Raw genomic sequence first — 15,778 nt, forward strand, 5'->3', positions numbered from 1 at the left:
GTGAAGTTACTTTTACCAGAAATAATGTGGTGATCTTTAGGGACATTTCTGATTAATCATACTGGGCTGAATATTGAATACAAGTGCATTCTTAAAGCAAATTTTAAATGTTACAGTTGATCTCAGCTGCTGCTAGCAAACTTTTTTTGTTATTTATTAAGGAAATCTCTATTTGTTTGGCTATTAAGCTCCCTGTTGTGGCAGAAACATTCACTCAACATTCACTTTTAACATTTCAGCATTTTGGTAAATGTGGATTTTTTGCAAAAAGATTTGAATATTCTAGAGGTAAACAGAAAACTAAGGCTAGCAGCTAGTTAGCTTTTTCTTTTTTATATTATACACATGCAAAAATAAATTTTCTATTTGAACACTTAAAGTTGTTTCATGACCTCAATTACTGAACTAGAAGGTGTTTATTAGGAGGGCTGGTTAGTGACTTGTTTTACTTTTCAACAAAGCTGTGCTAATTATTTCCACTCTTTCTGCTTTACTTAGCTAAACTGCTACCAGCCAAAGCTTTTGATTCACCGTACAGACTTAAGAGTATTACTCTTTTCACTGAACTCCCACTTTGAAAAAAAAGAAAAGAAAAAGGACTTTGCTTTCACAAACTGAACAAATTAAATAAATAAATAAATAATCAAAAATGTGGAGATAATGCTGAGTCACTTGTATGCCAAGGCTTCATTATCTATCGGGTAAATGGGATGCTAAGACTAGAAGCCAGTTACCTTAAATTAGCATATAGAGAAATTACAGTCAACTAGTCTTCTCTCTTTGTTACAAACTCTTTTTGAGTTTGTAACAAGAACTAAATGTATTTATTGTCAAAGTGCAAAATGTGGGCCAAACCAACTGAGAAAGTATCAATTTTGCTGGAACTTTTGTTTTTACCTTTAGTGCCCGGGAAACTCCTATTTTAATAACAACCAATAATTTTCCTTCTTTCCATTTGTGAAAAATTAGTGCCAGTAAAAAATGTCATGTCGTTTGCTACAATCAGTCAACAAAGCTGACATGTCGATATGTTCCTATGGCAACAAAACTACTAACCAAAGTGGTGTAAGTAACAGTGACAAAATGTGTTATTTTTACCCTTTTGTTTAAACAAACTGAAAAGCACTGATTGACAGACTTAGACGCTTTCATCCAGACCTTATGCTAAGCTAAAGCTAACCAGCTGTGTTCTGTAGCTTCACATTTACCATACAGACATGTATCACTCTTCACTCAACAAGAAGGTAGATAACTATTTACAAATATGCCAAATTCTTTAAGCTGTGTTGATCAGGCAAATATAAAAAAAATCTGCAAAACAAAACAAAAAAATAATAATTAAGGAAATTATGTATTGCACAATGTCAAGGACGAGTGATTTCTTTTGCTACTATTCTGTACAGTTTGTGAGTAGAAGTTCTGTCTGGCAGGTTGTGTATATACAATGTCTACAAGAAAATTTAGTAATACTAAGGTGGCATTCTGTTTGGGGCTGTAGATGTTTCTGCAGATAATTAAGACCAAAGTGAAGAAAAACAGTCATCTTCATTCTGATCCTGCTTTTAAACGCTTAGTATGGTACACTAGTACACACAAATACTTGATATATATGAGACAACAATATGTGCACACATACAGATTCTCTCCAGTTTCAGAGGCACTCCCTATTGTTAGGTCAGGTGGTGTTAGTTGACAAAAATCTCTAAATTCTCATTCTAACTATCAGAATCATCTGTGTGATTAAAAATATCCATCCTTTGTAAATTCCTCGGAAGACGTCTTAAAAAGCGGCAAGTTGTCCTTTCAAAAAATAACTTTGTCTTTTATATTCCCCTTGTGTTTTGTTTAGGAGGAAATCGTCCGTGTCCCTCAGTGCAGGTCGATGAAATCTGAATCACTGTTCATACCTCCAGCCAACCACCTTTCCATAGAGGCCCCCCTCCCACCCCAAAAAATTCCTTTTTTCTTTTTCCTTGTTCTCCCTTCATTTAATGCTCTTTTTACAGAGTCTGTCAAGATAGCGAGAAGTGAAACAAAAAACTTCTCTAACTGCCTTGAAAATAAAAAGACTGTAAAGAAAAACAAAACAGGTTGTTTAATAGGAAGTCTGAAGAGAGGTCAAAGGTCATATTTTCTCATCGGTCATCTCCAGGAACTGGGCATACACATCTCTGGAACACTCTCCTTTTTGGTTGAACAGAAACTTGTAGTAGCTGCCATCAGCACAAATAGCTATAAATTGAGGAGAAGGAGAAAAAAATTAAAAATGAGTGTTTGTACCAATAGCACACAAAGAATTCACCATATGGTACTACATCAGATTAGGAAGTTATAAAAATTACAAAATCTTGCTTTTTCATGATTGACAGACTATTCAATTCAATTTTATTTATATAGCGCCAAATCACAACAAAAGTCAGACATGACCAAACACTGCTCCTCAGTGAATCAGAGGCACTAGCTAGTTTCCAGGAAGAGAAGGTGAATAGCTGATGGGTACCAAATTCACAAAGGCCTATTTACTTGACTCTACTTGGCTTTTAGGGTTTTCCATTAGGTGGTAGCACCTTACCAGGTACCTAGTAGTGATGTCACTGAATGAGTCATGAGAGTGCCTCCATCACAAGAATCAAACCTGCCATTTTTAAACCTGGCATTGAAGAAAATAGTCTGCCTTGCCATAACGACTCAAGGTGGTGTTCAATTGTAATTGAAAGCTACAAACAAGCAGAACAGAGTTGAGTGGGTTCTAGTGGAAAAGAGGCAAAAATAGGCAAAACTAAAATGTGTAAAATGACAGCATCTATAACTTATGTTATGTAAAGACCCTACAATAATACAGAGGAAGCAGAGAAAACCCAACAATCATATGACCCCCTATAAGCGAGCGCTTTGCCAACAGTGGGAAGGAAAAACTCCCTTTAAACAGGAAGAAACCTCCAGAAAAACCAGGCTCATGGAGGTGCGGCCATCTACCATGACCAGCTTGGGGTGAAGGAAGGAAGACGGGACAAAGACACACCATGGAAGAGAGCCAGAGAAGCAGCAGTACAACTAAAACTCAGTGACTGATTGTGCGCTTTGTGCCCATACAAGTCAATCTCACAAGAGTGAGAAAAGACCAATAAATTCAAACGTTTGTTGTGATCTAATGAGCTCTCTCAAACGCAACATCAGTTTTTGGCAATTAGGACACAACATGAAATAAAATCATAGCAAACTGTCCAAGACACCCATTTTTGTTCATCTTATTCCTCACATACAGAGTCTTGAATGATCAGCCCCACCAATCATATAGCACAGATTTCATCGTATATTAGTAAATAAACCCAGTATAGCACTTCACTTTTAGACTGCAGGCTGACATATGGGTCCTAGGATTTCCAAAAGTAGAACTGAGGCAGAGTCTTCAGCTGTTCTTGTGGAACCATGATCTTCAGGGCACCCTGAACATCCATTATGATGCTATGGGCTTTGTTTTGACAGTTGAAGATAAAAGAACCAAACACTTAAAGCAAGTTTTTCGTACATGGATTAAGCCATGAAACAACATGTGAACGACATGTGTGTAATCAAGCTGTTTTTTAATGAGAGCAGCACTTGAGCCTTAGCTGAAACGCTTAGAGCTGAAGTCATTTGTGCAACTATAATCTATGAGGAAATGTTAACATGTCTGGAGCTGAGTGTGAGGAGGAAAAGAGAGAAGTCCAGAACATAAACTAAAATGTTTTTAAAAGAAAGATATAGAGAGACAATAAGCTAGCTACAATAAAAATACATTTTAAGACGATATTTTGTTATAGCCATCCAGAGTTGCTGTGTAAAACAGACTAAAATCAGTGCTATCCCTCCCCATTCTTCTGGTCAGATGATATTAAACTAGAGCTTTTATTAAACTAGACGCTGCTTATGTTTGGAGAAACAAGGAAGAGGCATCTAACCTATGGAGCACTGCCCCACAGAGTGAAACACGGTGGAGGTATTGGGGATGCTTCAGTGCATCTGGAACTGGGAATCTAACAAGGTAGAAGGAATCACGAAGAAAAAAGGATATGTGAAGATTTTGAAAGAAAACCTGAAGCAGTCAGGAGCAAAACTGAATATTCTTGTTTCTGTGTGCAAAGTAGAAAAATGCAAACATCCAAATCAAACTAGGGTGTTTGGAAAAGCTGTGTTAGAAAGCATTCACTCTGTTTAACAGGTTGGGGTAATAATTCTGTCCTCGTCTGCAACTGTCAAACACTGTTACATGATCAGACGATGAGTTGGACATTACAGAAAATATCACGTGTCTGGAACCTACCTATGACGGCATTGGGCTCTGTTCCAAAGGCACACACACAGGGAGAGCCTGAGGGGACCTGGAACTTGGAGAAGCTCCACTTAGAGCTGAAATATTTAGGCAGGAAGCTGGCTGAGGCCAAGCTGCAGAGACAAAGATAAACAGGGTGTTTTAGGCTTTATGTTTATAACACTGCATCGGATTTAATTACTACGCAACAGATTCTTCTCATCATCTAAGTTCAGAAAAAAGAAACACTTAAGCAAAGACCAACCTTGACTGTTTGTTCCTTTTTGGGTCCTCTGCAGCAAATATGTGCACTGTACCATGGTCACTGGACACACAGATGAGGGACGCGTCCTGATTAAAATTAATGCTGAAAAGACAGCAGACCAAGAAAACAACACACTTTCAGTAACTCAGATACACAGAGGGACAAAGTAAAACCTGCAAACTGGTTGCTCTATTAATGAGTGTGCGACACAGTAAGTACATTCCATTAAAGCTTTGCTAGACAGGCACTGAAAGATATAGTTAAAGCTTTCAAGACAGTACAGCCCATACCCTGATTTCTTCCTAAGACCAAATTATATGGGAATCCCTCCTGTAGACTCATCACCAGCAGGAGGGACCATACTGCCCATACTGCATATTGTCAGGTGCCCTGTTCAGTCCAATCCCTGGCTATAGAGGCTGGGCTAAGACAAGGAACCTCACCTTTTGGTGGGAAAGGAACTTGAGGCAGTGTGTCAGGGTGAAAGGCACTGGCTAGATAATATTCAGTGTTCAACTCAAGCTAGGACCCTAGAACCAGTCTCTTGAACAGGAGCTGTGTTCCAGTCTGGAGCTGCATTCATTAAAAGGCAACAGGCAGTGATGGGTACCTCGGCTCACTGCCTGTGTATTGGTTTTTCTTCCCCAGTTGACGACGGGTCTGCATCGCTGCTCCTCCAGTCAGGTATATGTTCTGACTGGCACTTGTGCTTCTGTGCTGAATGACAATTCACACTACCCACCCTTCTTGCAAGTTCTGGGTGCGGTGCTGGAGGTTTCCCCACCCAAATGTCTAACTAAAACACTTCAGCTCTCACAGTGAGACCTCGGGGGGCATGGGTGATGGCTGATCGAGTGAAGAGAGGAGCTGTCAACTGATCAGACCTAGTGGTGAGTTGGATCAGGTGGTGAGGGAGGAAGCTGCTCAGGCCCGGTGTGCCCAAATGTTTATTGAGGTTGCACTGGGAGCATCTGTCAGTCTGTGATCTTCAATTCCCACATCTAAGCAAACTTCAATAGCATTCCAAGGGAGGCTGGGAATATCATGTCTCAAATGCCTCTGTAACATCACATGGAGATCTGGGATCATGTCTGTGAACTGGCAGACTGGAGTGGTAGTTCCCATCCTCAAAGAGGTGCACTGGAGAGCGTACTTCGATTCGGGCATTTATAGGTGTTCACATTAGTTAATCTACTGGAAAGGTCTATGCCAGGTTCTCGAGCCTGGCTTGTTGCTGCGAACAAATGATTAACTGCTCTTGCTCTTGATGAAGGCTGTCGCACTTTTCTCCTCTCCTCCTCTCCTTTAGCTTCCCTGCTTAGCCTCTTATGTCCTTGTCTAGTCTCGTGTTTTTTGTATTACTTTTCCCTGGAACACTCTCTCACAGTCTGTTCTCTAAAACCTAAAAGAGAATTATGGATTTGATCAACTGGTCTCTGAATGCAATTGACACCCCTTCTCAACAAGAAGTCTGGGCTCGGGGGAGCCTAACTGCTGAAGATATCTACCTATTCGGAACCATGATAACAGGGTTCTGGCTGATCGGAGCTGGCTTGGCCCTGGCTTATCGAAGAATTAAGGAAGCGGAACCGGCTGTTCAAACCCCACAAGGCTGCCCGCTGGGATTGAAATGATGGGACGAGGCGTGAGTTTCTAAAAATGGGCTCATTGAGTGCAGCACGGAGAAGATCTTGGAGAACGCACGGCTGCCGTGAATACTCAGAACAAGACCTCTGAGTGAAAAACTGGATTACATCTGGAGGGGCTAGCTCGAACAACACCTTTGAGCGCAAATTCGATCACATCTTGGGGAAGTGCACTGCGGTCGTGAGTTCTCAGAACCTGCTCTTTGAGCAAAAAGAACGACAACATCACGGAACGTAAGTTTGGATAACATCATAGAAAGCTCACGGCTCTCCAACGGGAGATTGAGAGACCAGTGTTGGACTGTTAGAACAGCTTTGAAATTCATATGAGTTGTTCGCACTAAAGTAAAAAGCACCATCACTTCATGCGGATACCCTCTCGGTGCCAGCTGCAGTTGCAAGGCTGGAGCCGAACAAAAAACACCCTGATAACGACTGTGTTGAGACTGTTCCTTCCCATTCCATGCAAGGCCACCTGGGTTGGCTGGAAGACTGTTTACTTAGCCTGGCAGGGCGAAGGACACTGTCTCAGCTGAACTCTGGACACGCACACATACATATACACTGATATGCACACACTCATCCCCCCTCCCTTTCCAAACGCCTTCGACGCTTATTCCCTTCCGATGCTGACAGTGGATCAAGGAGACCAGCGCACAGGCTGCAGGCCCGGATGTACTGTCTAAATCGGCTGTCTCTCACCCTTTACCCACCCCTGTTGCTTGTCATGTGTTTCTTTGGCGTATTTAGAGTTTTTTTCATGTGCAGAGGTGTTTTTTTCTGTTCTCAAACTGATCTCCCTGTTGGAGCTCAGTCTGGGGGGAGTTATGTTTTTTTCTCCTTATCTTTCCTCATGTGGTGCATTTTCCATTGTTATACCTCTCTGACCTGTCTTCCCCATGTGATGTTTGTGTAATGTATGTATGGTCAGAAGGGTAAGTCGGCGCTGGCAAAGGTCGGCAGCCTTAACCCAATTTCCTTCGGGGTCAACCTTCAGGATCAATAAAGTTTTATTGAATTGAATTACTGTACAGTTACAATGAAGGCTTGGTCCACATTGTTAAGTCCAAGCTGGACTTATTCCCAGCGGGTGGCTGGACCTCGACAAGAGCTGCCTTTTTTCTCTGATTCTTTTCATAATTTTTATGGACAGAATTTCTAGCATAGCCAGGTTGCAGACAACTTTAGTGGGCTCAGTATCACATCTCTACATTTTACAAATGACATGGTTCTCTAAGCCTCGAGCTAACCTCCAGCTAGCACTACGGCGGTTCACAGGAGAGTGTAAAGCGACAGGAAGGAAAATTAACACTTCCAAATCTGAGGTTATGGTTCTCAGCCAAAAGAGGGTGGAGTGCCCTGTCTGGGCCAAGGACAAGCTGCTGCCTGTGGAGGACTTAAGTATCTTGGCGCCTTGTTCACGAGTGAGGGAAGTGGGAGATTGAAAGACAGATTGTAGTGGTCCGCTGTGATAAACAAAAAGCTGAGCATAAAATCAAAGTTGTCGATTTATTGGTTAGTCTATGTTCCTACACACAGAATGAGACTGTTGATACAAGCAGCAAATATTAGCTTTCTCTGAAGGGTGGCTGGTCTTTGACTTAAAGATAGGGTAAGACGTTCAGCCATTCAACAGGAACTCAGAGTAGAGCAACTAGCCCTCCACATTGACAGAGCTAGCTTGCTAACTTATTATTTAATCATTTTGACATGTTTCTCATGCTGTTAGCATTGTGCTAAGCACTTACCAGTAAATGTTAGCTGCCTGTGAGCCTCGTCTTAGCTCCTGTATGAGCTGACCTGCAGATGTGTCAAAAATTCTAATGAGTGTCCCCTGTGGAAATATAACACAGAACACAGGTTAGTAAGAAATACAGCAAAATACACAACTGAAGGAGTGTCCCTTTACTACTACTTTACTTAATTTTCTAAAGTCCGTACTTTCTCTGATGCAGTAGCTATTCTTGTGCCCTGAAGGTTGAGCGCTATGCAGCACAGTGCCCCCTCATGGGCAGGGATGTCAACTGGAGGCTTCTCTGTGTTGGCAAGGTCCACAATCTGTACGTGGCCTGAATGCGTCCCAGGAAAGGCCAACAGAGAGTTGTTGCTGTTCGGACACAGCACACACAGACCTGAGGAGGACAAGGAGAGAAAGCGAGCAAGTGTTGAAAATGTCACACACCTGAAGAACAGCACTTCCACAAAAAAAAAAAAAAAAGATTCGTTGCTCTTAAACAAAAGGAACATTTTTAGCCACTGAGCTCAGTTTTTTTTTTTCACTTATTCTTTTGACCAGAGCAGTAGAACATTTGGGACTACAGTTTTGGTGATTAATACGTTTCCAAAGAATCAGCATGGTTTAATAGCTTGAGCAAGTCACAGTTTTATTCAAAGGGTAAACTGACCTTTGGGATTGTAGCAGGTCTCAAACACATGCAGCTGATGTGGGTTGTGGGTAAAGGTGAACACTTTGATCATTGAGTCAAGGACCACCACAATCCTAAGAACCAGGAACAACCGACACACAAGCAAAAATGTAAACTATTAAGTAATGCCAAAAAAAAGGAAAAACAAAATTTAAGAGTTCATTTTTTGGATTTAAATCTTTATCAGCCTGTCTCACTGATATTAAGATCCTTTATTTTATTCATTTACTCTTTTTTTTTAAAATGAAGTGTGAATAAAAATAACCACGCTATCAGCAAACAAAAAGATCAGAATACAAAAAAGAGAAACAAAATCATTAGAAACTGCTGCAATAATAACTGAGCTACCTGTCACGTCGAAGTTTCACTGCTTTTACTTCTGTTGAGAACTCAATCTCAATGACAGTCTTCTTCTTCAGGTCATCCCAGATCATCACTGGAGAACAAAAAAGCCGTCACATATATAAAACATACTGCATGTTCTACAGGAAGTGGCATTATAGTGTTGCAACATATACAGCATTTAACAGACCTTAGTCATACTGTGCAAAATGTGAAAGTATGGTGGAAAAGTAAAACAAAGGGTTATCTGCCTTGGACCTGGAGATATCCCATCAAACTGATATGTGTTTTGCTTCTTTTCCATTGTAATTTCTCAAAACATTACTTTAAGCACTAACAGCAACATCCCACTGAAATCCATAGTTAACACCCTTTGGAACAAAAGCTGCAGAGTGGACAGGTGAATGTATGCATTTATAATCTGCGGCTTTTAGTACAAATAGCAAACAGGTGAGATTCTCACTGTGTATGACAGAAAAAAAAAGAATCTTTCTTAATATCTAAAAGTGATCATTTGTCAGATTACAGGACTGATTTAAATCCAGTATTGACAGTAAAGCAAACAAAGCTGACAAAACATACCTTTGTTAGTTGGGTACTTGGGTTTCTTGCCTCCTCCCACTAGTGCTAAATAGTTACACCTGAACAGCATCTCCACGTGGCCAACCCCACCCTCGAGGAATTCTGAAAATGACATTAATGGGCAGTAATGTAAAATACTGTAAAATACAGTAAGTGACAGTAGTAGGTAAAAAGAAAAAAACAAACAAAAAACTGCACTGCTTGCAGTCTCTTAACTGTGGGTTAGCTCAGAGAAAGGAGAGACTGCAGACCTAAAGCAGTTAAATTTGAGTTTAAAGAAGTGCAGGTCATGTGCTTGGTCACATGCTGTCTTAGCCATGTGCTGGGTGAAAGGTCCTCCATGTTTCAGGACTTGCAATGCAGTTACAACACTGACTTCCTGTGAGCAGCATCCGCCAAGTTCTAACAATTATTTTGCCTTTGTTTTAAATCACTGAATTCTACACTGTATGGTATTCATCGTTTACATTCGATTTAATAATATAAGACTTTCACTCAGATACTGTTTTTCTCTTACTCTATTTTATTGAGCTATACATTGTTTGGCTTTTTTGTGTTGTTTTTACTGCTGTAACACAGGAAATTACCAACTTCTGTGATAAAGCATATCTTATGATTTATTATGTACTAAGAAAATGATTTAAATCAAACTGTAAAGTAAAAATATATCATCACTCAATGTGCCTTCTCATGCAGACAGCTGTATGTAAAGATCTCTGGGTTTCCCCACACATGGACTTTAGTAGGGTGTGTTACCCAGCTATAAAGAAGGCTCCCCAAGTGTACTCTGATACTGGACAATGCCCTCACTCTTATTTTAGGGTCACTTGCTGCTAGATAGCCAGTTCCTGTCCTTCCTATCCAGGCTTTTCAGGGTGCTTTTTTGGTGGTCCTCATTTTCACTCAACAGTCTTGAGTCTTGCAATCAGATAGACTCCAACTCCACAGTCTTTGACTGCAGCCGACAATCCACTTTCACAAGGAATGTCCATCAAGAACTGCAAAAACTGAAGGGGGGCTACTGTCACCAGCTGCAGCCCATGATGGTAGAGGATTTTACTGGAAAGGCAGCACTTATACTCATATATAAGTATGATACTTTTTAATATTTCTAACAAAGCATGGGTGCTTATCCATTCACTTGAACAGACAAGTATGCCCATTGTTAGTGTTAGTCTATTTTTATTATATTTGTCCTCTTCAAATTAAACAAAATCAAGGAATTCTTGTGGAATTTCTTTTCAAAGACTGTTTTCCTGTCACTGACTTCTTTTTAAAATGGTTTAATATTTCCACACTGCTTCTTCTAATCCATTATCTAGTATGTGAGCAAACCAGTGACTGTAGAAAATAGTATTTACAAAGTCTGAGGCATAAAATCCCTACCAACAAAAAATATGACCAATCTTTGCAGTCATGTTACCTTGTTTCTCCTTCTCTTTGAGAGGATCCGTGTTGTACACACGAAATCCATTCTCCATACCGCAGGCAAAGCATCCTGTAGAGAGACACCGAGGTCAAACAGCAGAAATCACAAGATGAACACAAGGTTAATCCACTGTTGTTGCCATACAATGTGGTTCTCGTAAATGACTTTACAATATCAGGTCATCTCAAGATTTACAGTAACGAGAACGCACTACATGAGGACCCTGGGAAGAATGATATGCATAGACAAGTGCAGCCCTTATATAGAAAGTGTTTGGATCTCTTCTGGAATTCATATGAAACTGCCGCATCATATGTTGACAACGACGACAGTGACGTTTAGTGCCATGGCCCCATAGTGTAGTAACAATAAGTTAACTTCAATCTTCACAAATGTGGCTGACGAGTAACTTTAACAAAAGGTTATGATAGATGCTGACCGCACGGTCAGGAATCACGCTCCAACTTTACGGCCTGTGTAAACGTTGGTGGGTGGGGAGCTAGGAAAATGTCGATTTAACGTAAACTACAAATGAACAACATGTTATCTGTATTTTAGAAAATGGACAGTCATAACGAAAAACTGATCACCGGGAAAGCTAACATAAAATTATGCAATTAAGGTGCATTAATGCCGGTTTAACGTTCATTTACCGAAGGGAGCTGTTAGCATTGCTTAGCTAACACTTGCTGACACCCGTTGTGGTCACAGTAATGACTAGTGCGATAAAAACTTAGCTTATATTAGCATTTGTGCTAAGTTTAAATACAAATCAGTTAGATAATTTCCTCGTTATAGAATTCGACCATTTCTTATCATGTCTGTACCAATTTTTCTAGTTTCTAATTAAGACTCGATAACTGGTTAGCTGAAAACAAAAACGCTAACTATTTTTCGGATAGGTTAGCCTAAGCTAGTATTAACGTTGAGCGCTTAAAGTTAATGTTTCAAGAAGAGAGAGCACGTAGCCATTATTTCACAATGGACTACAATATCTGAACGTGAAAAACTGCAGTTGTTATTTTAGGTTTTATATTTGAAGACGCTGGCTTAGTAGTGATAGATTAGCATCAACGATGCTCCCAAATCACGTTTGGGAGGACAAACCCCCCCACCACGACGCTTCATACCATGATCCTGGTTAAATCCAGCATAGAGGAGTCCATTCCCGTGCGGATTTGAAGGCAGTAAATTCATTATTGTGACAGAACAACCGAATGCCAAACAGCGGTAACAAGTTAATCCAACAGCTGCTGTCTGAGAAGCTAACTGGCTACCATTCCTCCTGACTGTGCTGAATAGGGAGGAGGAAAACAAACGAGGCTGGTTCCTTCTCAGGAAGCGCTGTCACCAGTCGGGAGATCAAAGAGGGTTTGCACCATCCGCTAGCGCATTCAAGAGACGAGAGCAAATGCTGAAATAATTGCAAAAACTTCGTTTTTACTAAATGTTGCTTTCCGACTTAACTAATAAGCGCGTTTTTAAGATCCAAGGGAAAGTCCATCAATATGTAATCCAATCCCATTCTATTGCCCTACAGTTATACGTAATATAGACCAAGCACCACGGTTTAATCTGTATTTACCGTCACAATAGTGCATTAAAATATTGTATTAGAAATCATATAACAACCCACCGCCGATATAGCCCCAGTGGCCTAATGGATAAGGCACTGGCCTCCTAAGCCAGGGATTGTGGGTTCGAGTCCCATCTGGGGTGATGTATTTTAAAATGAATTTAGTAAGACTTGGTAGAAAACTTAAAATTTAGACCAACACAAGTGCTGGTTTATGATCAGCGGAATCCTGGAGGGTAGCTCATCTTTATTTAATAGGGAACTGTAGCATTACATAGCCTAATGTGGCAGTTCTCGAAGTGAAACATGAATATATAAATACAGCAAAAATAAAACGTCATCAGTGTTCAGTTATGTTCACACCGAACGCGATAGTACGTGAACAAAAACGCGCCAGACGCCCTAAATGACACCATTTGCTCCAGGAGCTGCACCTGCAGAGCGCCTGTCCATCTGCACGGTATCCTCCTGAGACCCAGGGGAAAAAAAGTATTTTGATTTTGATTTTTTTCAGATAAATCAAGTGTTGGGATGGTAAAAAACACATTACAAAAATAAAATTGTTTTTAACTAATTTTATTTAAATTTTACAACATGTGCACTACAGTGCACAAGGGGAGTTCATTGATCACGAATGTGAAACTAACAAAATTCAAGAGCTATTTAAGAAAATGAAATGCTCCACTGAAATTTTTGTAAGCAAGATATTAAAACTTATTTATATCATAAAAATCATTATATTATATCATTTATATCATAAAAATGTAGATCATGGGTCAACTTAGAAGTCACTGACACTTCACTAGCTGTAAGCCATTGGTTCAGGAACAAGTGATTGCACTGGGCTTTCTATTTCACAAAAGTCAATTCATGTATGATATCTGAGGAAGTACTGTGATTTTTTTTATTTGGAGACACAAAGGAACATTTGGCACTTCCCACATCTCACATATGTTTTACTGTTGCACCCAACCATTCTACAACTGAAATGCCTTGGACTGTTAACCACTTCAGGCAAGTGGAGTGAACCATATTTTGTTACACTCTCATCTGGTTGGGGCTTCCTTTTCTTGATTTTCGGAGAGAACTCTTCATTACTGGTATTATTCAGGTCTTGTTCACATGTTTGTCCCTGGTTTCTCAGCCAAGAGGAGCTTGAACTCCAGATACTGTGAGTTCTTTTCGCACATTGAGATCATTGACAACTTTCAGCAAAGACGTGATCTTGTAAAAACAATCAGTTGTCATGGATTCAGCTATAATTGCAACTCTTGTTTTTTTACTTTACTGGAAAACATTTCTGCATTTTACCTATATTATATTTTTAACCCAAAATCAAAAATTCCAGATTCTCCTACATGTTGGTTTTGAACCAGATAGGACGACAGATTTCAGGTGGCCCTGTGTTTTTCTCTATTACATCTGCCACTGCATCTTGATAATCTTTGTCTGGCTCCTCCTGGGTTCTCACCCTCTCCTATCTGGCTCACATGACTCTCATCTTCTGAAAAATCCATGTTTGAATCTCCCTCAATTATTCTGTTAAGAATTCTCTCTGCCTTTGTCAAAGAGTTGTCTACTAGGAAAAAGTGAAATAAATATAAGTGCAAAGTCCCAACGTGCACTAGAGTACACATTAATAAATTAGTCATTTCCTCTGTGAAACTAAATAAGCTTAATTCTTAAAAACCCCTCAAATTATTTACTAGATGTTTATTTTTGAAAATTAATCAAAATCTGATTTTAAAAAACATTTTAAATGTAAATATCATGCTTACCTTTCTTTCTTCCATAAAATGTGCTTGTGGGCATGCCAGCCATTTTGAAAAGGTGGGGAAAAAAACAATTGGCAAGGCCACACCCCCACACATGTGATATAATTTTAAAGATACTGTTGTCCTCTCTAAGAAACATCAGGACTTAGAAGAGTGGCAAGTAGAGTAGTCCTTTATTGATACTTGTGCTAATAAATGCTAAACTATTGTTTATACACTGCTAACATGGATGTGGTATGCTATCAGTGAATGCCATCAGAGTTTACTGATAGCAAACTGTGGTATGGAGACGACTGTTTATAATATTTCTAGTGATACTAGACTCATCAAGTCCCGATTTAATTCGATTTATGCTGTTATCAGTGTTTGCAATGATAGCATGGCTGTGGTGTCATATCAGTGTATGCTCTCGGTGTTTCCTGATATCAAACTGTGGTATGAGGACCATTGTGGGTTAATCTTTGTAGTGATACTCACTCCTTTTTGTTTATTTAGACCTGGTTTAATTCTGGTAAAGTTGAATATTTGTATATAATCCCCGTAGCTGTCAGACTCTATAACAGTGGTCACCAGCCTTTCTTAAAACTGAGAGCTAGATAAAATTGTGAACAGTTTGGTTCACTTTTAGTTATGTGGTTCTATCTAGCATATTGTATCGTGATAAGCTGTCTTATCACGGGTTAATTTTTCAAAAATATTAACAATGATTTAAGCAATTTACTAATTTTGAACAATTTTGTCCAGGTTCCTTGTCACCGGGGACTCCTTCAGGACTAGGGATGGGTACCGGTAGGTTCTGACATAAACGGTAGTAACCAGACCGAAAAGCAGCGCACATTTTGGTGCTTTATTTCGGTGCTTTTTTTCCTCAGACGTCATACACTTTGGATTCTAGCCAATCATTTTACCTTTCCGAGGATAGTATAGGCGGGCCCAGGTACGTACGTTCTTTTAGAGCAGAGCTACAGAATAAAAAGTCTGGCTGTACTTCACAGCAAAAGATGCAAACTCAGCAGCCTGCAACAAGTGCTTTAAGGTGATACTGTGCAAAGGAGGTAACACCTCGAATCTGATGAAACACCTGGCGACACAAAGCGTTTTTTTAAAGCCGAGAAATGCGCCGTATTTGATAGCTTGCTGCAAGACCTCACACCGAGCACATCTACTGCGGGTGTGGTGCCTGTTATGGGACCCGGAGTTAGCAACATCCCCCAAGAACCCGAAGAGGAGAGTCCTGGCCCCTAGCCCTGCCAGTGTAGCAGAAATGATGACGGATGATGATGCAGCAGCAGCCGTTCTTCTCTGCGTGAGTAGCTTAATGTTGTTCGTGTGTAATTTACGTTGAGTAGGCTAACCACGTTATTACATTAATGCATGTAAGGTGAACTAGCAAATACCGTCGTAGTTACATGCGGCTGTCTTCTTGTTTGATGGCAGATACTCCCT

The 15,778-nt window shown here is 40.1% G+C and overlaps 1 protein-coding gene and 1 non-coding gene across 3 annotated transcripts; one reads left to right on the forward strand and one right to left on the reverse strand.

Annotated features, from left to right (window-relative positions):
- Window positions 1-55: 55 nt before the first annotated feature.
- Window positions 56-12,459, reverse strand: wdr45b (WD repeat domain 45B). Of its 2 annotated transcripts, none has more exons than XM_040036674.1 (10): window positions 12,112-12,459; window positions 10,976-11,050; window positions 9,553-9,654; window positions 8,977-9,064; window positions 8,608-8,702; window positions 8,144-8,334; window positions 7,951-8,036; window positions 4,557-4,658; window positions 4,304-4,425; window positions 56-2,232 (listed from the first exon to the last, which is right to left on the reverse strand). In XM_040036674.1, the coding sequence occupies exons 1-10, from the start codon at window positions 12,176-12,178 to the stop codon at window positions 2,126-2,128; spliced, it is 1,035 nt and encodes a 344-aa protein (XP_039892608.1). In that variant the 5' UTR covers window positions 12,179-12,459; the 3' UTR covers window positions 56-2,125. The 2 variants fall into 2 exon arrangements, with proteins under 2 accessions (XP_039892608.1, XP_039892609.1); XM_040036675.1 differs by lacking the exon at window positions 12,112-12,459 and adding an exon at window positions 11,635-12,085.
- Window positions 12,460-12,627: 168 nt separating this feature from the next.
- On the forward strand, window positions 12,628-12,700 carry trnar-ccu. Its single transcript has one exon. It is a non-coding gene; the product is annotated as a tRNA-Arg (tRNA).
- The last annotated feature ends 3,078 nt before the right edge of the window (window positions 12,701-15,778 follow it).

The sequence above is a fragment of the Simochromis diagramma genome, unplaced genomic scaffold (genome assembly GCF_900408965.1).
Source record: "Simochromis diagramma unplaced genomic scaffold, fSimDia1.1 OVJJ01000371.1, whole genome shotgun sequence".
NCBI lineage: Eukaryota > Metazoa > Chordata > Actinopteri > Cichliformes > Cichlidae > Simochromis > Simochromis diagramma.

Excerpts from the sequence above, each read along its gene's own strand:
- wdr45b (XM_040036674.1), bottom strand. The coding sequence starts at position 12,178 with ATGAATTTACTGCCTTCAAATCCGCACGGGAATGGACTCCTCTATGCT. Across the intron at positions 11,051-12,111 it reads TGGATTTAACCAGGATCATG|GATGCTTTGCCTGCGGTATG; the intron begins GTATGAAGCGTC and ends GTCTCTCTACAG. Across the intron at positions 8,703-8,976 it reads GTGAAACTTCGACGTGACAG|GATTGTGGTGGTCCTTGACT; the intron begins GTAGCTCAGTTA and ends CCTGGTTCTTAG.